This window comes from Phocoena sinus, chromosome 11, assembly GCF_008692025.1.
Source record: "Phocoena sinus isolate mPhoSin1 chromosome 11, mPhoSin1.pri, whole genome shotgun sequence".
Classification (NCBI taxonomy): Eukaryota; Metazoa; Chordata; class Mammalia; order Artiodactyla; family Phocoenidae; genus Phocoena; species Phocoena sinus.
In genome coordinates this window covers 75604637-75623768 of record NC_045773.1, presented here as the reverse complement: position 1 = coordinate 75623768, position 19132 = coordinate 75604637, and the positions used below count along the sequence as shown (strand labels likewise).

At 37.5% G+C, this 19132-nt stretch overlaps 1 protein-coding gene across 1 annotated transcript in view; it reads right to left on the bottom strand.

Annotated features, from left to right (window-relative positions):
* Positions 1–10883: 10883 nt before the first annotated feature.
* Positions 10884–19132, bottom strand: part of CD2AP (CD2 associated protein) — a 106927-nt gene continuing 98678 nt past the window's right edge. Inside the window, exons 17-18 of the mRNA XM_032649586.1 lie at positions 17753–17816; positions 10884–13855 (exon numbers count right to left, since the gene is read on the bottom strand). Of these exons, the coding sequence (XP_032505477.1) occupies positions 13814–13855; positions 17753–17816 (106 nt within the window). The 3' untranslated portion in view covers positions 10884–13813. The remainder of the gene's footprint in view (positions 13856–17752; positions 17817–19132) is intronic.

The window sequence follows — 19132 nt, the reverse complement described above, 5'->3', positions numbered from 1 at the left end:
ATCCAGTTCCACAGCTTAGATCTCCAGCCACGTTTCTTTCCTAAGCTCCACATTCACATGTCAGCAAGTCCTACAACTTCTTCCTCAAAGGAGATCCCAACTCTGTCCATTTCTATCTACCTCCATCCGGGCCAGGTCATCTTCTCTTGCCTGCAGAAATACAAACACTTTCTTAATGTCTCCCTGATTTCACCCTCGCTCCCTTCCAATCAGTTTTGCAGAAATCTGCTCAAACATATGTTCATTCGTATCATTTCCCAGATTCAAACCTCTTATCATTGCACTGAGAATGAGGGCTATGTACCTCAAGGGGCCTACGAGGCCCAGCTCGCCTGGGACCTCCTGCTTCTCGAGCCTCACCTTGGGGCTCTCCTCCCTCTGTCCACTCTGATCCAGATGTAAGGGCATCCTTTCAGCTCCAGAAACAGACCAACCTCTTTTCCACCTCTGGGCCACTGTGTATCCTGTTTCTTCTGCCTAGGCTCACTCTTCTGTGACTCTTTCTCCCCAGCCCCTCACCCCACTGCCTTCTTCAACACACACACACACACACACACACACACACACACACACACACCGGTCCCTGTGAGACTGGCTATTTCTCCTCCCCCAAGGTGAGGAAAGAGAGGCACCTGGGAGCAAATCTTAAGGAGGCTCTCGATCTCAGGGCCATGAAAGTGTCGAACCTACACTTACATAAACCTGAGAAGGAGGGTCTCAAATTTTGTGTCCTAGACTACTCTCCTGTTTCACCTTTGTCCAGCCTTGCCCTCTCTGAGGTCTTAGCTCCAGTAAGCCTTTCAGGGAGGGCTTCTTTGACCATCTTCTCTAAATAAGTCCCTTCATCCTTCTACCTACCAACCCCATCATCTTAAATTAATGCCCCTTGTTTGTATCTCTCGGTTCATTTCTTTCCAATTTCTAATTATCTACAATTATACAATTATAATTATACAACAGTATAATTGTATACAATTATACCATTATAATTATCTATATCTATCTATTCATTGATTTGGAGGTTGTCTGTTCCTCCTTTTCCAGGAAAACAAGCACTGTGCTTGTTTTCAACAACAATACACAGTAAATGTTTGGTTTTGAATGCATTTAATAGCCATAGGTACTTCAACCATCCTTGAAGGTGCATGGCCTCAAATTCAAATCGGTCCCTGGTCACCTTCTTCTGCCTTCTGGGGGTGGGAGGAGAGGGAAGAAGGAAGGAGGGTAAGAGTTGCCACAGGACTGATATGGGAAATAAAGCTTCTGAGCTTTTTGAATTTTCAAGGCTGAAAAGAATTCAAGTATTACTAGATCCAAAATTTTTGAAAGGATCCAAAGAAATCTTGACAATTAACACAAGATTCAAAATGTAAAGGCAATTTGGTATGACATAGCGGCCTCATTTCTGACAAGTTATAATAAAACCTTTGTTTCATAGCTTAGAGCAACACTTCATTTTTGACAACTGCCCAAAAGACCACCAGAAAACTCCATTGATCGAGCAGTGCTAAGACAATTACACCCATTATACATAGTAGGAGAACACCACTTTGATGGCCTTCATAGGTGTCAAAAGAAGGAAGTCAGGGGAGGATATTTATAGGGTTGTTAGGTCTTTAAAAAATTTAGGAACTGGTTGAGAGTGGGCACAGTTTGTAGTCCAATGGCTTGGCTAGGTGGACAAGACCAAAGTCTTCAGCAAGTCTTGAAGAGCAAGAGGTTACTCTTGATAAAAAGCTCTTTTACAAGGTTCAGGGCTTATCTTCCAGGAATAAATATTTCCTGGAGAGCAAGGTCTTAATCTATTTTTGTGTATTTTCTGAGTTATTTCACATCAGGACAGGAAAGAATGCTCAGTTCCAGTACTGTTTAACATGGGAAGGTACATTGCTTTGAATTCTCAGCCATCTGGGGATTCCCTGGCAGTCCAGTGGTTAGGATTCCACGTTTTCATTGCAGGGGACCAGGTTCAATCCCCGGTCGGGGAACTAAAGTCCCACAAGCTGCACAGTGTGGCCAAAACCAAAAACCACAACGAAAAACTTACTTGTAAAGTTCTAAATCTCACCCTCCCAGTTTTCACTTACATCCCCTCTTCCTTGCCCACCCCTCACCTTTGCTCAATTCCGTCATTTAAGTAGTCAACAACTTCATTTCCCATCTTAATCACTAAATAGGCTTTTAGGCTCAAATTTGATCTGCAGGCGATCTTGTTATCTTTCTCTTCCAGTGTTATTCTCCATCCCAGAATAAGCCTGCTGGCTAACTCTAAGAGTCTGATTGCTGGAACAGACTGTGATGGTGAATTACTCCCAGGAGCAAATTATTTCCTTTTCATTGTATTCATCAATTTACCTCAAAGCCACTTCCTGCTTTCTTTTTTAAAGGACTAGTCCTTTCAGCTCAGTTCCTGTGGTTGACGGGAAATAAACAATAAACAATCTATAATAAGAATAGAAAAGAATTTTATTCAAGCCAAACTGGGGACTACAGCCCAGGAGACACAGATTCAAGAAGCACTTGAATTGTGTTCCGCTGGACTACAAAACAGCAGAGGCGTATATACGCAAAAACCACAAGGTTACATAAATTGTTTGTCAAGAATTAGGACTGGAACTGACAAGATGCTTGTAAAGTAAGGATTGGTTGGAGTCCAAAATGGTTGTGTAGTTACAAGGGGAGATCTTGAGACCATAAGATTGTAGCTGGCAGCTGCTAGCAGACATTGTTTCCAGAATGGCTGGTGGTGTCCTTGATTCTGAAACAGTTCAGAAAATTCAAGTTCTCAGTGATGCAGGAATGTGTCTGAAATCACATCCACAAAGGCCATCCAGCTCCATTTTGAATGCCTGAACCATAGTTAGTCCATATTGATTTTTCAATGTATTGTCTTCTTGAATGGTTAAAGCAGATGTACAATGCATATGGTTTAACAGGCCATAAGACAGGCTGTTCTAATTTACATAAAATTCAAGTCAAATCATGTGTAAGCCAGAATGACTTCTCCTTATCTCAATATATGAACATTTCTTCCACCACTGTGTGGTTTAATATTTATTGGCCCCTCCTGTGGAGAAAAAGGGAACCTCCTACACTGTTGGTGGGAATGTAAATTGATACAGCCACTATGGAGAACAGTATGGAGGTTCCTTAAAATAATAAAAAAAGAACTACCACATAACTCAGCAATCCCACTCCTGGGCATGTATCTGGAAGAAAACCATAATTCGAAAAGACATATGCATCCCAATGTTCATTGCATCACTATTTACAGTAGCCAGGTCATGGAAGCAACCTAAATGCCCATCAACAGAGGAATGGATAAGGAAGATGTGGTACATATATACAATGGAATATTACTTGGCCATAAAAAAGAACGAAATAATGCCATTTGCAGCAACATGGATGGACCTGGAGATCGTCATACTGAGTGAAGTAAGTCAGACAAAGACAAATATCATATGATATCATTTATATGTGGAATCTAAAAGTGGCACAAAAGAACTTATTTACAAAACAGAAACAGAGTCACAGATGTAGAAAACAAACATGGTTATCAAGGGGGCAAGAGGGGAGGGATAAATTGGGAGATTGGTATTGACATATATACACTACAGTATATAAAATAGGTAACTAATAAGAACCTACTGTGTAGCCCAGGGAACTCTACTCAATACTCTATAATGACCTATATGGGAAAAGAATCTAAAAAAGAGTGGATATATGTATGTGTATAACTGATCCACTTTGCTGTACACCAGAAACTAACACAACATTGAAAATCAACTATACTCCAATAAAATTAATTTTAAAAAATTTACTGGCTGCTCCAATTCTGTTTCACTTCCGGACTTATGTCCCAGCACCTTTATTCAGTGTGGATGCTATTGTTTTCCTGGAGCCCTGTGGTTTTTGGTCTCAGGTGAAGGGCTCTAGACGCACCTACTTCCCTGCCTTTGCAAGAGCTGGTGGCCTCGTAGGTAGACATCACTGACTGTGGAAGACCTCTTCAAGCTTAGACAACAGTAACCCCCTAAAGAGGAGAAAGTACCAACTGTTCATGTACGTGGCACCAAGGACAAGAAGGTGTAACACTAAACACACTGCTTTTGTAATCTGTATCTAGAACGTTAGAACTGCTATTAAAATTCAAGATCCTAATTTTTCAGTTGAAAAAACAGACCCAAAGATGTGATGAAATTTACCCAAGTTTCCTGAGTGGGGGAATACAAGCCCAGGTTAGAATCCAAATCTCAACTCTTTTCCCCTAGTTCAAGAGTGGAAAAAACTACTCAATAGTGAATAAAAATACTGAAATTCAACTTTCCTTTGCCCTTTGCATTGTCTATAGACCCTCTCTTACAAAAACTTATTTTATAAGAAAAAGAAGACAGTTCTTATTAATTCAATTTAGTGCCATTCAGGCCCCCAGGGGGTTGTTTTTTCTCATAATCCAGGACCTTTGTTGCCATTAAGAATCATAGATAATCACTAGTTCTCACCTGCTCAAAATAAGCCCTGAGCCTTTCCCAGCTGATACCAGCCAATGTGGAATGTTTTGCTTCTCCCGAAAGCCCACTGCAGGGGCCTGGCTGTTCTGTGACTTGTTGGTGGGAAGAGCTGTGTGATGCTGTCGCACCCTGGCCTCCTACACTGCATGTTCTACATCTTCAAGTCCTTCAGGTGACTATGCCCTTTCTGGGGTAGTACTGTTCCCTGCTTCTGTGACCCTGTAGTCATGTCATCAACCACAAGATGGACATTTTGACCCCCTTTTGGAGAGAAAAGTCATCTTCTGCTTAGAATTCGAGCTGAATCTGGATTTGCTTTTTCAGTCAGGGTCATGGCACCAAGGACTCCCCACTGACCACCTGCTCTGGGCTGTCATGTCGGACCCCAACTCTGTGTGAATTGTACGAGGCCCTTGGGGCGAAGACAGATGGCAAAATGAGAGAGATTGTACCATAATATCTTTAAGAAGCCCACAGCACAAGCTCACTATTTTGTGAGCTTGTTACATAAGTGACCCTGGAGGGAATTTGATCTGGTAGATATCAGAACACATTGCAGGAAAAAATGGAGCAACAGGAGCAGTTCCCAGAGAACCAAGGGCAGGAAATGACCAATCAGGTTTGAGGAAGGGCCAAGGATATGGCAGCAACCAGGAGTCAAAGGAGCATCACCATCCAACAAGGAATGACAAACAGAGCAGAATGGTTTTGTTGCTGCTGTTGTGACGTGGTTATTCTCTTAGAGGAAAAAAATGTGAAGCACCTGGTGCCCCCTTTCTCTCTCTTCTCTGAGTACACGATCAGAGGGAAAGGCTTTATTTATTTATTTGGTTGTGCCGGGGCTTAGTTGTGGCAGGCGGGCTCCTTAGTTGCAGCACGTGGGCTCCTTAGTTGCAGCAGGTGGACTCTTTAGTCATGGCGTGCGAACTCTTAGTCGCGGCATGCATGTGGGATCTAGTTCCCTGACCAGGGATCGAACCTGGGTCCCCTGTGTTGGGAGCATGGAGTCTTATCCACTGCGCCACCAGGGAAGTCACGGGAAAGGCTTTAAACTGTAGCAATGATTTTTTTTTTTTTTTTTTAGATCTCTTATAGATAAGGGAAGTGACAAGATTTGAGTGGCTTGCCAAGTTCACATGGCTACTGACTCTAAGAGCCAGTTTTCAAAGCCAGATCTGTCGGATTCCAAAGCATCAACCCTTTTCAGTCTGTCATGTGGAACTTAGCGGGGAGGGAGCTAGGGGAGTGCAGTGGCTGTGTCCCAGTTCCGGGTGAATTCAGTGGGTTGGAACCTTCTGCAATTGTTATTTGCCGCTTCTACCTGTATTTGAGGTTTACTCAAGCTGCTCCGGAGAAGCTGAACTTCATCTGACTGCCATCTAGTGGTCATTTAATCTCTGTAGGGAATCTAAGTAGAGTTTTTGATTCTCATGTCTGCTGAAGAGCCATGAAAATCATTTAAATTTGCAAAGATGTACATCAAGAAACAAAGAATGTTCCCCCAAATCTTATGTCACACAGAGACATCTAAACAGACTATGAGATCACTGAAAATGAACTTTGTAAATTATTTAGTCTAACTCTTTACTGATAGGAAAATTTGATACTCAAAAGAAATATAAAGGATTACAAAGAATGTTCTCTACACATTATCTATGTAAAGAGAGCATATGATCAAAAGCACAGGCTTCAGAATTGGCCTGCCTAGGTTTAGCTCCATCCCTTATTAGCTGGGTGGCCTTGGCCAAGTTGCTTAACCTCTCTGAGCCTGTTTCCTCATATGTGAAAGGGTAACAGAGAAGAACAAACCTGACTCCATACTGGATCTATTCCTTTAGCTCTAACCCTTGTGCTCTGTAGCCTGTGCTTACTCGTGTTGGCTTTGCACCTTTTGTAAAAGAATGTTGCCTATAGCCTGAAATATACAGGATAGCCTAGTCTCAGGGCTCTGACCTTTAAAGTTATAACACTTTTCCATTAAACATTTGCAGAACAGAGAATAATATTTGTCCTGTTGGAGGTTTATAGGAACATTATGACCAGACCTATGTGCACAGCTGCTAGAACAAAGGATTCCAGCACCAAGAAGTTTGCAGCTACCAGCCACACCCCCTCCCCTTTTAGTATAAAAGAAGCCTGAATTCTAACTCAGGTAAGATGGTTCTTTGGGACACTAGTCCACCATCTTCTCTGTCTGCTGGTTTTCTGAATAAAGTCTCTATTCCTTGTCCCAACACCTCATCTCTCCTGATTTATTGGCCTGTTTTGTGGGGAGCAGTACAAGCTTGGACTCAGTAACAAGAGATAATAATAGTATCTATGACATCAAATTGTTGAGATAGTTAGATATATAGATACACAGGTAGATTTAGATGGAGATTACATGCAACAGTGCTTGGTACATGGTAAGCACAATACATACATGCTTATTTTTAGACTAAAGATAAGTTTATTATAAACCTTAGGGTAATTAAACTGACTACTTAAAGCCCAGTATAACAAATGTGTTAAAAGCATTTTAAGAGCATAATACAGAGCCTCTGGAAGCATGGCTATTTCATAATAATTGACGTGATAGTGGTTAGTCCTGGGAAGCTATTTCAACTTGAATCCTTAAATAGTTGAAGAAGAAAGAAAAGGCAGGAAGAGTGAGTGGTACCGAACTATCTTTGTATTCCCTGCACCGCACTCCCAGCAAAGGACATGCTCGGCCCTACCCCACCCTGCTCTGTCAGTATGACCACTTTTTTTAAAATTAATTTATTTTATTTTGTTGCGTCAGCTCCCTAACTGTGGCATGCATGTGGGATCTTCCCTGACCAGGACCCCCTGCATTGGGAGCACGGAGTCCCAACCAGGGAAGTCCCAGTATGACCATTTTTAACTCATCATTTCATGTAATGCATTAAGGTTGATAAATCTCCTCACACCAAATCTTTACAAGTGAGATTGGTCTGTGGTGATCGGGTTTAGATATTAAAGTTACACTAGATTCATAAAATAAATTGGGGAAGTTTCCACCTACAGTTTTGACTAGTTTAAATCAAGCAGTTAAAACACAGCTATGATCCCCTCTGGCCTTGCTGTCTTTTTTCGTGGTAGAGCCTTAATAACATTTCCTATTTATGGTGGAATTAGTCAATTAAAATTTCTATTTCTTTTTGGGCAAATATTCATTCTTTATCCTAAAGTTTCGTAACTTAACAAAAATGTGTCTTGGTGTTATAAATCTTGTCAATCCTCCCTCCCCGCCGCAGGACATAGGGATTTTTGTTTGCAAAATCAAGCCTTCGTTTCAGGACAATTTTTTTTTTTTTTTTTTTGCGGTACATGGGCCTCTCACTGTTGTGTCCTCTCCGGTTGTGGAGCACAGGCCCAGCCGCTCCGCGGCATGTGGGATCTTCCCGGACCGGGGCACGAACCCGTGTCCCCTGCATCGGCAGGCGGACTCGCAACCACTGCGTCACCAGGGAAGCCCCAGGACAATTTTTTAAAAATACATTTAACTATAACACACGCACCTATAAAGATGCTTGTGTGTGGTGCCTGATCGCTCACCTTTGACTGGTGTCAGTTATTTGCTGACTAGAGCAGAGGAGCAGGAGATAACGATAGCTTTAATTCAGGACCGTTACCTAAAACACCCTGTCATCAAACCTGTTATCTTTCCTGGGAGCCCCTCGGTTTTCAGCCTTCAAGTTAGTAGGGCTTACAGCTGGTGTGGCTTCCTTTTCAGTGCCACAGCTCCATTCTGTTGTAGAGGATTCGGGTCTAAGACCATCAGATGGACATTTCAGAGAATCAGCATCTGGAATGAGGTCTGGGGAGCCTTATGTCAGACTTCAGGCTGTCCTCATTTTGTTCCAAATCTCAAAGCATTTGGGAGGTATTTTTATTATAAATTGTTGTTGTTTCCTTATTTGAGAAACAGATTTCCTTAAATCTCTTTCAATCTATCAAGTCGATTTTTCATTCTATTTATTGTCTTTATAGTCAGTTTCAAGGGAGAGGATAAGAGTAAAAATGTCATGTCAGATTGTATTTGCATTCTGTTAATGTTTAGTAATATTTCTAAAAATGCACTATACCATGAAATGTTAACAATTGCCCTTATTAAAGAATTGAGTTACTCAGTGCACTTAAAATATAGTTTTACTTTTCATAACTTTATTCACACAATTTTCTAGGAACTGAAATGTAGCTAATAAAGACCACTTACAAGTTGATAGAAAAGAATACCACCCAATAGTCGCAAAATGAAAACCACAACACATTCTGTGATAACAAAAAAAATTATTGGCTCTATACAAAAAATATTGTTGCCTATTTCTAAATTTATTTTCCTTTTATACAAGCATATTCACAATAAAGGTGTCAGTGGTAAAAATAAAAGCAATAATTGTTAGGATTCAGAAAAACATTTTCACACCCCAACACAGTCTAGTCTCTTGAACCTTGATTGGCAAGTCGAATAGACCCATGTGAGTTCAGCTTTTACTTCCTACAATGGGGCTAAATCTGAAAATTGTTCCTTCAGACAAAACCATCTGCACAGGCATTAGACAATCTCTAAAGTCCCTCAAACACTAAAACTCTACAATCCAAAACTTCACCATCATTTGCCTGCAAGGCTTAATTTATGCCCAGTGTTTGTAAAAGCCAATAAAAAGCAAGTAGAAATTTTCAAACTACATTTTTTTTAACTTAAACGACTTGCCACACTTATTTTCCATAGTGCTGTCTTATTCCTTTCCATGATTCAAATCTTCCCGATTTCTAGAAAGCCTGGAGTCATGTATGTGCTCAGCAAGAGTACATGGGCCTTGATGTCTTCCAGACTCTACAGTGGTGCCCCCTTATGCGCGGTCTTGCTTTCTGCCATTCCAGTTACGTGCAGTCAATTGCAGTCCAAAAGTATGAAATGAAATGTTCCAGAAATAAACAACTCATAACCTTTAAAGTGCACGCCGCTTGGAGTAGCATGATCCCACGCCGTCCAGCTCTGGATGTGAATCACCCCTTTGTCCAGCGTGTCCCGCCCATTAGCCACTTAGGAGACTAGCAGAATCACAGTGCTTGTGTTAAGTAACCCTTGTTTTACTTAATAATGGTCCCAGAGCACAAGAGTAGTGATGTTGGCAATTCAGGTATGACAAACAGTGCTTCCTTTAAGTGAAAAAGTGAAAGCTCTCGACAATAAGAAAAAAAAATCACATGCTGAGGTTGCTAAGACCTATGGCAAGAATCTTCTATCCACGAAATTGGGAAGAAAACAAATTTGGGCTAGTTGCGCTGTCGCACCTCAAGCTGCAAAAGTTAGGGCCACGGTGTGTGGCAAGTGCTTAGTTAGGATGGAGAAAGCATTATATTTGTAAGATACTTTGAGAGAAACCACATTCACATAACTTTTACTAGAGTATTTGTTATAATTGTTCTATTTTGTTATTAGTTGTTAATCTGTGTCTTATTTATAAACTTTATCACAGGTATGTATAGGAGAAAACATAGTATTATGTGAGGTTCAGTATTATGTCTGCGGTTCCGGGCATCCTCTGGGGGTCTTGGAATGTACCTGCCGTGGATAAGGGGGGATGACTGTATCTTGTTTTTTGTATTATATTTACCAGGACATCCAGTCGCAAGTTCAGAAACCAAAAAGTTTATGTGCAAGTTTATGCTTAAGGAACCAAGCAATGGGTGGGTAGTGGGGCTTCAGGAATGACTGTCATCAGTCTTAAAATCCTTCTGAATTCTGTCTCCATATCTTTATACTCTATTTAGTTCTTCCAAATCAGCTTTTTCCAGATGACAGAAAAATGTAACTGTGGAGAGCTCCCATGCTGAGACTAGCTCTTTGTTTCAAATGTTTAAAATCTCAGTCTCTGAGTCAATAATTCAATTTGCACAAAGTACTCTCAGCTCCATTTCGAATATCATACAAATGAAAGCAGTATCTCCTCCAAAGAAAGGGATGCTGTATTCAAAACCAAGGGGAGAGGACATACTATGCCTTTTCTCTTAATCTCACGTGCCTAATTTACATCATATCCATCACCACAAGGTGCTTTTGAGAAAAGTAAATCAGCAGCTTCCATTAAAAAAAAATCGACTCTATGGCAAGATAAAGTACTTTATATAAATCATTTCAAATTCTCCCGATAATCCTGTGAGGTGGGAATTATCATCTCACAGTTCCAGGTAGAAAGAAAAGACTCACAAAGGTTCAGTAAATGTCACATAGGTCTAGAACTTCGAATGCTTTTATTTTACTATTTACATTGTTTCTTTTATTTGGAAAACTCAAAGTAATATAAAATAATTTTCATCATACTCTGCAATCAGCATATGCTGAAGTTAATGAAAAATAACCAATAAAGACTGACACAACTGGCAATACTATTCTTTATTTTCTTTTTGAGGGAGAAGCATGCTTTACAGCACCTGTAAACAAGTCAGTGAAGTATACTATTTTGAGTTTCTCCATAAATATATATTATTATTTTTTTGGAATGTTAGAATACCACAACACCAACTGCATTACAGAACAGTTACTGAAGGCAAGTCAGGCTACAACAAGGATAAAATTTTATGGCTAAAAATATTCATAGCAGCAACTTTTAAAAGATGATTTTATTAAATCAAGTCATTGCACTTGGTCATTTTATTGCTACAGCAAAACAAGGCCATTAAATTTTAACACTTATCATTTCTGATTTGAACTGATTGTCTCATTCTTTTCGTACATTTCAAGTTTAAATGCAAGCATAAAATGTTTACCAACACATCTAGAGAGCACTTGGGTTTATTTTTTTCTGTCATCACAGTAAGAAGCATAAAAAGAGAATCCTCTGTTACACCAGGCCCATTCTCTCTTCCTATCTTCAGACTTAGATTTTGTAAGGAGGTAACAGCTTTATAGTATCACCAAAGCTTGGTGGTCGCACGCACACACACACAGTACTCCTAATATTGAAATATAATTAGGAAATTAGTAATATTATGTTTTTCAAAGAATAGCAAACATTCACTACCAATTTGGCAATGACAGATGCCATGCTGTTCACCTCTACTCTGTAATTTATACTCATTCACTAAAAAAAAAAAAAAAAGATTTACCCCCAAGTAAAAGCTATATAATTACATAGCATTTTATGATATGAACTTTATAAACAGGAATTAATAAAATTCCTATATCAAGAGCAAATACTGGTAAATTGCTAAAGTAATCATTTTTCCCTTTGATTTTGGTTTTCTTTACTATTTGGTCAAGGGCAAGAAAATAGAGACACAGTACTTGAATTACTTTTCAATTCTGACTGAGGAGTATACAAGCAAACACTTTAAATGTCTCTCAGTACTCATGACCATCTTGATTTTATGCACTGGTGAGAAAATGACCAACAAAAACTTTAAGAACAGCCTGAAATCTGCTGGTAACTCCCCTACCCTGTTATTAGGGTGAGGAGGGAGCACTTAATCAGATCTTCCAGTCATAAAGCTGGAGGGTGATTTCCAGGGTACATTGTTTTTATTTCTACCTGAAGACTTTCATGTTAAAATAAGACCTAATTTATTTAAGAAGAAAGAAATCATTCATTTGACAAGTCATTTAAAAACAGTAGAACCGGAATAAACAATTTGGTTCAGCAGTGACCTCATCAGAAGAGCCCAAGGACTTTAAGAAGTTAGAATGTACATACTTAATGCACAGATTTCCCCAAAAGCACTAATTTAAGTTGTGAATTTACCATTAAGTAATTATGTATTGGAGTTTCTATTATTTTCTATTTCACTTTTATTTGAAACAATATGACAAAATTTCATTAACACAAGATTTCAGTATTTTAAAACTAAAATTTAAAGGAAAAATATTGGTTTGGGGGTTTAAAGAACACAAATAGAAGCATGATAGGTGGCACTCAAAATCTGAAAGCCATTTGCTATAATAAAGCTTAAAATCTAATTTTTTTTTCAAAAAAAGATCAAATTTTCTACTTTCAATATAAACCCACATATTTTGAGACATATTATCTATAGATAACATTTTAAAAAGTTCAATTGTTCATAAGCGGCCGTGATGAAACTGCTATTCACCCACTTTGTGAAAATGCATTTTGAATATGGCCAACTATTTGGTTTTAAATAAGCTGTGATGTTACGTTTTGTGACCTACTAAACACTCTTTATAAAGCTGGTTACCTAAATGACAGCCCCAAATATCTCCACCAGTTAGTTTAGTCTAGTAGGTAAATTACACAATGTAAAACCTGAGTATTTACATAATGATAACTTGTCAAAGTATGAAACTGCATACTGAAGTTCTGAAAGTTCTGGAGTTTTGTTTTTCTAACATTACCATTATTAAAAATCAAATGGAGGGGCATGAAGAATTAAATCACAAGATTATGAAATGAGTAATATTTGAGCCTGTAAAATAAACAGAAAAGTACAGCAATAAGGCTGGTGTTTGCATATTATATGTGCTGTAGTTTCTAGGCACAACAAGTTAAGGGTTAAATTGACATTTTTAGTTCCTTAGACCTAATGAATTTAAAATATAGCTCATATTTTCCCCAATACATTTAACAATCCAATACATTTTAACTAAATTCCTTTATGAATCCTATAGTGCAAGCAATAAAAAAATATTCCAAAAGTTGAAGAAATTATTTTGATTAGTTCATTACAGTTATTACTATATGCACGGGTGAGTAATCTGGTTTGTAGCTAGGAAACTCCTATTTCATCACCCAGAGTATCACAAACTGCAAACAAACAGGCACATCAGTGTAATCCTGGGTAAGAAGCTAAACATAAAAAATATATATATACAAAGTTTATATCCCTTATGTTTTATGGGAAAAGTAGTGACTATAGTTACTATAAAGCTAAACTGTCCCTCTCAATGGTATATTTTACAGATTATTCGTAAAGATATCACCATATTTATAGTATAGATCTCTTTAAAAAATAATACTACAAGTTTCAATAAAAAAAAACTATTGTGAATTTTCTTTCCTTTTTATACAGATTCAGTAGTATTTCAAGCAAACTAAACAAAAGAGTTTGCAATCCCAGCACATAAGAAATAAGGCCTCTTTTTTTTTCATATTGGCAAAACAAAATATATAAAAAAAATTCACCCCTCCCCCTACATTTTTTCTATAGATATAATAGTTCATATACGCATATTTCTTTATCACGACGTCAGCATTTGTTATTTTTAAGTAACAAGTCAGTTTGAAGTTCATAGTGTTGCTTCTGAATCCCTGGAACACTGAGAACACTGGGTGCACGTCACTTCAAGAAGACATGATTGCTATTTTCAGCTTCTCTATTTCCACCTAAATGGCAACAGATAAAATATCTTTACTTTAGAAGTTTATTTATTTTATCCTATGTCATGAAGATCTGATCATAATTTCAAGCCTCCAGATTTTGATTTCCATTCTAAAATCCAATTTCCAATGGTGTAATAAATATTTAAAAAGTTCAACAGATGAAAATGTCACAATGCAAGTTCCTAAATGACAGGTGACAACAACAAAAAAGCAGCTACAGTTGTTTCACCCAGAACAATATTAAATAACGTGAGCATTTGAAAGATCTGTGAGAAAATCAGCCCTACAAAAACAAGAGTATCCTTGAAACCAAAATAAGAAATGTAACCCGTACCTATAATTAAACAAACGGGGCAACACAGAATGTTGTTTTTTTTTAAAAGGACCAGTTTTAGGTTCTATGTTTTTCACTTACTGCTTAGGTGATATCAGTAAGCCACTTAACCTCACTTGGTCTCAACTTTCTCAACTGTAAACAGTATGTTCTAGATTAAATTGCCTTTAAAGCCCAGGAATATATATAAAATGCAGTCAATGTGTGAAAAAATAGTTCCACTGTTAGGTAGAAGACATTCTTCACTTAACAGAAGTTCACAATTTAAGAAACGTTAGAAGAAAATTAGAAAAATTCATTAAATTTTCACAATAACTACAGAGTTATTTAACTTTGACATATTACAAATAACTAGTTGAGGATCAAAGAGATAAACACCATGCTAGTGGTTCCATGCCGAACTTGTACTGGTAAGGTCTAAGGCTTTTAAAGGCCACAGTTTTTGTACTCTCTTCCCAATTATATGGTATTTTGATCATCTCTGACCTTGAATTACATGTAGAAACATTTAGGCTTTACTTCTCCTGATAGCATCATCCCTCTCCCCAACAATGCATACAAATAATACGTGTTATGGCTAACTTCTGACAAATAGATCACTACTAAATGATGAGCATTTTGCTACAGTCAAAAGTATAATTTCAATAAGCTCACAATCTCCTAAGGGATCCTAACCATTCAAGAATGGTTTGCTAATTCCAGGATCTTTCCTAATATTATTCTTTGACTAATATGATTATTAGCCAAACATGTTAGTAGCATTGGATTGAGACAAAATACCTTCAATCTTCAGCGTGATGTGCTATTATCATCTCTATTCCAAATACATTAACCACTGCATGAATTTTAGTGCGCAAGGATGCACAGAGAACAGAAAGAAAAAAAAATTGGTAGAAGAGGGAGTGCAGGCGGGATGAAGGTCAGGGTGGAGAATAACCCTGCACGCAGTCAGTAATACTCCTCACAGACTGCTGCTGGCCACATAAATTTGGCAAATACTTGCATTGCTGGAGTTTCTCTTCTAGCATGTTTATGTTCATTGTTCATCATTAGTCCTCTGTACCACTCCTCAGTATAATATAATAGTATATAATGTTAATGTTATAGTAGTTCAAAGTATTACTTTTAATTTGGGGGGAAATATAATTTCTCTTTTAAACATATGATCCTAAGACTCTAATGCCTTATTAAGTGTATTAAGTATCGAACATTTCCCACCAAAAAAAAAAATTTATAATACAGGTCAGTGAGAGGCTAAGTAACAGCTGGTCTTGCTGGGAAAATATAATCAAATGAAATTCTTCAAAAAAGAAACAAATAATTCATTTGACTCTTTCCATGATTTTTATGACAAATTAAGTCATATATACAAATTTAGTATTGTATTAGTTCCTCTTGCTAACCTTATTACTTTATTTTCATATATGAATATGTGTTATGTATAAAATATAAGGAATGAAAGTCAAGAAACATTTGTTTTTAATTTTTCAATTTCTACCATGTTGCACACTGGGAATTTAACATATATTTAGAAAATATATTTTTAATATCTATCTTCTAACATTTATTAGTTTGACAAAAATTTGTTAGCAATCTAATATATATATAGCACTGTGCTAGGAGCTATGGGCAAAGATGAAACAGAAAAAGATCCCACCTCCAACAGTATAGAAGATGGGCAAAATAAGTACATAATGTGAATAGTGATATGACAGAAAATTATTACTTATTCATCTCTTACAAAACTAAACAACATGAATTTGAATTAATCAGAAGACTGGTGGCCAACTCAGTGAATGTGATGGAGCAGGGCCTTGAGAATCTACAGAACTTGGGCATGATAAGTGAGACAAAAGGAAAATCCATGAAAATACAGTAAGAGTAAAAATTCAGACAAATTAACTGTAAGGGACAATTGAGGATTAGCAAGTGAGGAAAGAAAGATAAACTAGGACCAGGACATAAGAGACCTCATTTGCCAAGTCAAGAAGTTTGAACTTCATTCAGCAAGTAATAGAAAGTTTTCGAAAGTACTGAGCAAGGGAAGACAAGATACGAATGAGAGAAACAAACAAGCTAAACAGAAGATAAGAGCATAAGAAAAGGACAGAAACAGTGAGAATAAAGAGAAAAAGGTTAGGGAGTACAGCCAGTAGGCCTAAAAGTTAGTGGAATTAGAAGAGACAGAAGTCCCACATCTGCATGACCAGAAGCGCAACAAACTTTCAACACATACAGAAAATCAGAATCTGAAAAGGTGCTACGTGTGACAGGGGACATGCTAAGTCTAAGTTCACAGTGGAACATCCAGGGAGTCTAATAGCTGGAAACTCAGGACAGAAGCTGGGAAAAGAACTAGATTTCAATGGCAAATACACCAGAGCTAATTATGATACTCCTGGACACAGGTGAGCAAAGAGTGGATGCACAGAGAAGAGGCCTAAGCACAACACTGAAGGAACACCTCACTTAGGTGAGAAGAGATGGAGAAGTCAGACAGAAGAATGCAGGGTCACGTAAACCAAGACATACTTTGAAAAGGTGGCGATGGTAAAAACGTGAAGTGCTGTAGAAACCAAAGAGACATAGGAGTTGCCATCAGTAAACCCAAAATGCAAGGGGTTAAGGACTGAACTAAAAGTGAAGAATTAGTGACTGTAAATGTATGCTTTTCTTGTTTTTTGTTTGTTTTGTTTTGTTTTCTTTTTTGCAACAAATGAACTGCAAATGAAAAGAGAATACAGATCAAGAGGGCAGCTAGACCTAAAAGGGGGCTTTTTATTTTTTGAATAAAGGGGAAAATTGAGTATTTTCAGAGAAAGAAAGGAGAGTGCCAATAAAGGTTATGTGTCAGGTATAAGAATAAAAATGGAGTTTAGATAATCTGCCAAATACCTTCACACATATTATCTCAACAACTAAAGCTAAACGAGGTTAAGTGACTTCTTCGTTCAAATGGTGTAACTTAATCCCTAAGAGCAAAGGTTCTGGAGTCTGGCTGCTTTTATTAAAAATGTTAGCTCCACTGCTGACTTAATCATTCTAAACCCTAGTTTCCTCACTCTGAAACTGTCAGTCAACAGCAGAGAGTGAAGACGATGACATTAGCTACAAAGTAAACTCAATTCAGTGAGAAATTAAAGCCAGCAAATCTATAGCCATCCAAGTACCATCACCACCCCTGCCCCCAGGCAAAAAAAAAGAAAAAAAAAGTTGAACTGTGAAGAAAAGAGAACTATAGCTCAAGAAAGAAGGAGTGTTGAGTGCAAAAGATCTAAAACTAGACACTTTTAAGAGGCAAGAACCATGTTTGCTTTATTCATGAGTGTATATACCTTGTGCCCCGTGTCTATGAGAGTGAGTGCTCAAAAAACATTTGCCGAATGAATGAATGGAATGTGGCAGGGAGTCAACAAGAGATTAATTAAATGGCGACAAAGCTGTAGGGAGTGTCCACCTAAAGCAGGATAGCATAATTTGTGGCAGAACCAATCACCCAGTTGGGTTGGAAAAAACATGTCTAGTTTATGCTGACTACAATCTCAGTGCTGGAAGAAATGAATTACCTCTAGATTACTTCTCATTGCCTTCTCTTCTTCCAAATCTTTTCGTAGTTTTTCCAGTTCTTTCCTAAAAACAAAGTATTTATTATTGTTAAGTCTTTTGATTAAACAATATATATTTGACTAAGGTTAATAGAATCTGTTGCCTGATATCCCAGAACATAGGGAAAACTTTGAAAGGAAATAGCCATATTGACTGAGAAAAAATTCAAATTCTCTAGTTGAAATGATTCAATACAACAGTTAAAAAACATGGCAAAATCATGGCAAACCTGAGATAAAGAAATTTTTAAGTGAATACAGGTAATTTTCCATATTCAGTTATCATCCATTTCCAAGGCAGGACACACAGCCCAAATAATTTGGGAAAATGAATGTGAAAATATGTCACAATGCAAGGCAAATTATAATTTTTAATACAATAACCTGGACTTTACATATCTTTCTCTGTTTTTTTAATTAACTATCACATTAAAATCCAAACCAATAAACAAAAAACTGCAGCCAACAATCCCTCTTCTGTAACTCATGTTTTCATTTTTCTAGGTTCCCTTGTATATTTTTATATAGTCATTTTCCCCTCCATTTCATTTTCCAAGAGGAACTCAAGACTTTTAAAATACTCTTTGGAAAGAATTCTAAAATATCTGATAAATAATATATGTAAGTCATTAATATCCTTACTCATTCTACAGCTTATTTAAGAGCACCTATGGGCAATCTGTATGTGGATTTATTCTTTCATTATAGCACACTTGGTATCAAAAATGCAAAATGTCAAAATTAACAAATCAGATTGTTCTCTAACTGGTACCTGAGAGATGCTCAATAAATATTTACTAGATAAATGAACTTATAGTTTATAATGTGCTTACTGCAGAAACTGTGGATAAATCTGCCAAACCTAAACCAAGGTAAACTGAAGAATTCAAGAAATATCATGTATCAAATTTCCTCTCTCTATATGATATAAATGTGCACAATATATGTTTTTTAAGTAGGCATTCAAGATAACTTTATGTTTCTATCTAAGAGATGTTTGTAGAAGTGCTCTGCGAACTACAAATACATCATGTTGTTAATCTCAATATTTTTTAAAATAAATAATCCAATGTCAACAAAGAATTGGAGGAGAAACAGTGAATTCAAAATCAGTGGTAACACGGTCTCTGGCGATGAGTATTATACCAGATTCCATATTCCATGAGGTACTCTTAGAGGCCAGAGAAGAAGCTGGAGTAGGGGAGGAGCACCTGAACCCTCACCCTCAGTTTAGTTAGATTAGCTGATCTTTGATCTATTTTACCTACTGGGCTTTTGCGGAAGTATGTTTAAAATGTTAACACATTTTAAAATTCACATAATAACGTTTATAAGAAAAGA